General features: G+C 64.9%; 1 protein-coding gene across 1 annotated transcript in view; it reads left to right on the forward strand.

Annotated features, from left to right (window-relative positions):
- The window catches only part of LOC104624127 (solute carrier family 12 member 5), a gene marked incomplete at its 5' end in the record, with an annotated part of 5,888 nt that extends 4,700 nt beyond the window's left edge, over positions 1 to 1,188 (forward strand). The window contains 2 exons of the mRNA XM_010291412.1: positions 447 to 580; positions 1,097 to 1,188. Coding sequence (XP_010289714.1) covers positions 447 to 580; positions 1,097 to 1,188 — 226 coding nt within the window. The remainder of the gene's footprint in view (positions 1 to 446; positions 581 to 1,096) is intronic.
- Positions 1,189 to 1,309: the final 121 nt, after the last annotated feature.

A 1,309-nucleotide genomic window follows, 5' to 3' on the forward strand; every position in this document is an offset into this window, starting at 1 on the left:
CTGCCAGTGCAGTGCTAGACAGCTCACCCGGGTGGTGTGCGGGGGCCGTGGCTGCCAGTCCCTGTGCAGATTCTGCGCACCGTGCAGTGCCCATGCCATGTGCTCCCTGTCTGCCCTGTTAACGCTGCTGGCAGCTTCCTGCAAGTCTGGCCTTGGGCACCCACGGTGACACTCATGCCGTCGGCTCCTGCTCGGCCCCGAGTAGCCATGGTGTGCCGCTGCCTGTGGGCACCATGCATGGCCCTGCAGTTCACAGCTGCCGATGTGGGCTCAGGGTCACCAGCAGCCGTGACAGGCAAAGCTTGCTGCACCCCAGGCTCATGCTGCAGCTCAGCCCTGGACCCTCTGGGGCAGGAGGCCAGCCTGCCCCATGGCCCCTTGGGGCTGGTTTAGGGCCGGAGGCTGGCTGTGCCTGGCCCTGTACCCACACGTGCTGTCACCCCCAGGAACCAGTCCAACGTGCGGAGGATGCACACGGCTGTGAAGCTCAACGAGGTGATCGTGAAGAAGTCCCAGGATGCCAAGCTGGTGCTGCTGAACATGCCGGGGCCTCCCCGCAACCGGAAGGGGGATGAGAACTGTATCCTTTCCGTGGGGCTGCTGCCTCCCTGCTGGTGCCAAGACCCCTGTCTGCAGTGGGGGCTGGGGGACAGAGGGCCACAGCTGCCCTAAGGTTGGTGGATCTTGCAGTGCCAAGGGGCACAGGTCTAGCGCCTGAGCCTAGACCCCCCATGCCTCTGCCCCCCGCTGGGTCCGACAGCCATCGTTGGCACCAGCTAGCAGAGCTGACACATGCAGGACGGGTGGTGGGGCCATGTGACACTTGAGCATGATGGCACATCACAGGGGTGAGGGTAGAGATCCACAGGGCCTGGCTGCCTGCTGGGGCAGGCTCAGCCACGGTCCCTGTTGTGCAGCACCAGTGTGGGTGGGTTCCCCTGGCTCCTTGGTTCGGGCCTGGCCCATCAGCTCCCAGCTCTGGTACAGAGGTGTCGGTGCTGTGGGTTTGGGTCCCCGAGCGCAGGGCTGGGCAGGGATGGTGCTGGGCTGTCCCCATGCTCCAGTGTGGCGTTGGTCCTCCTTGATGGCCATGCAGACATGGAGTTCCTGGAAGTGCTGACAGAGCACCTGGACCGAGTGCTCCTGGTGCGCGGTGGGGGCCGGGAGGTCATCACCATCTACTCCTGAAACACGGCGCGTGAGAGAGGTTTGTCTGCACGCTGAGAGCCCCGCCACCCCTTTGCACCGTGCGCCTGGAGGGGAGGAGGGAAGGCCTGATGGCAGCCGGTGTGCAGAAACTTCACCTGGT

The sequence above is a fragment of the Phaethon lepturus genome, unplaced genomic scaffold, assembly GCF_000687285.1.
Source record: "Phaethon lepturus isolate BGI_N335 unplaced genomic scaffold, ASM68728v1 scaffold31107, whole genome shotgun sequence".
Classification (NCBI taxonomy): Eukaryota; Metazoa; Chordata; class Aves; order Phaethontiformes; family Phaethontidae; genus Phaethon; species Phaethon lepturus.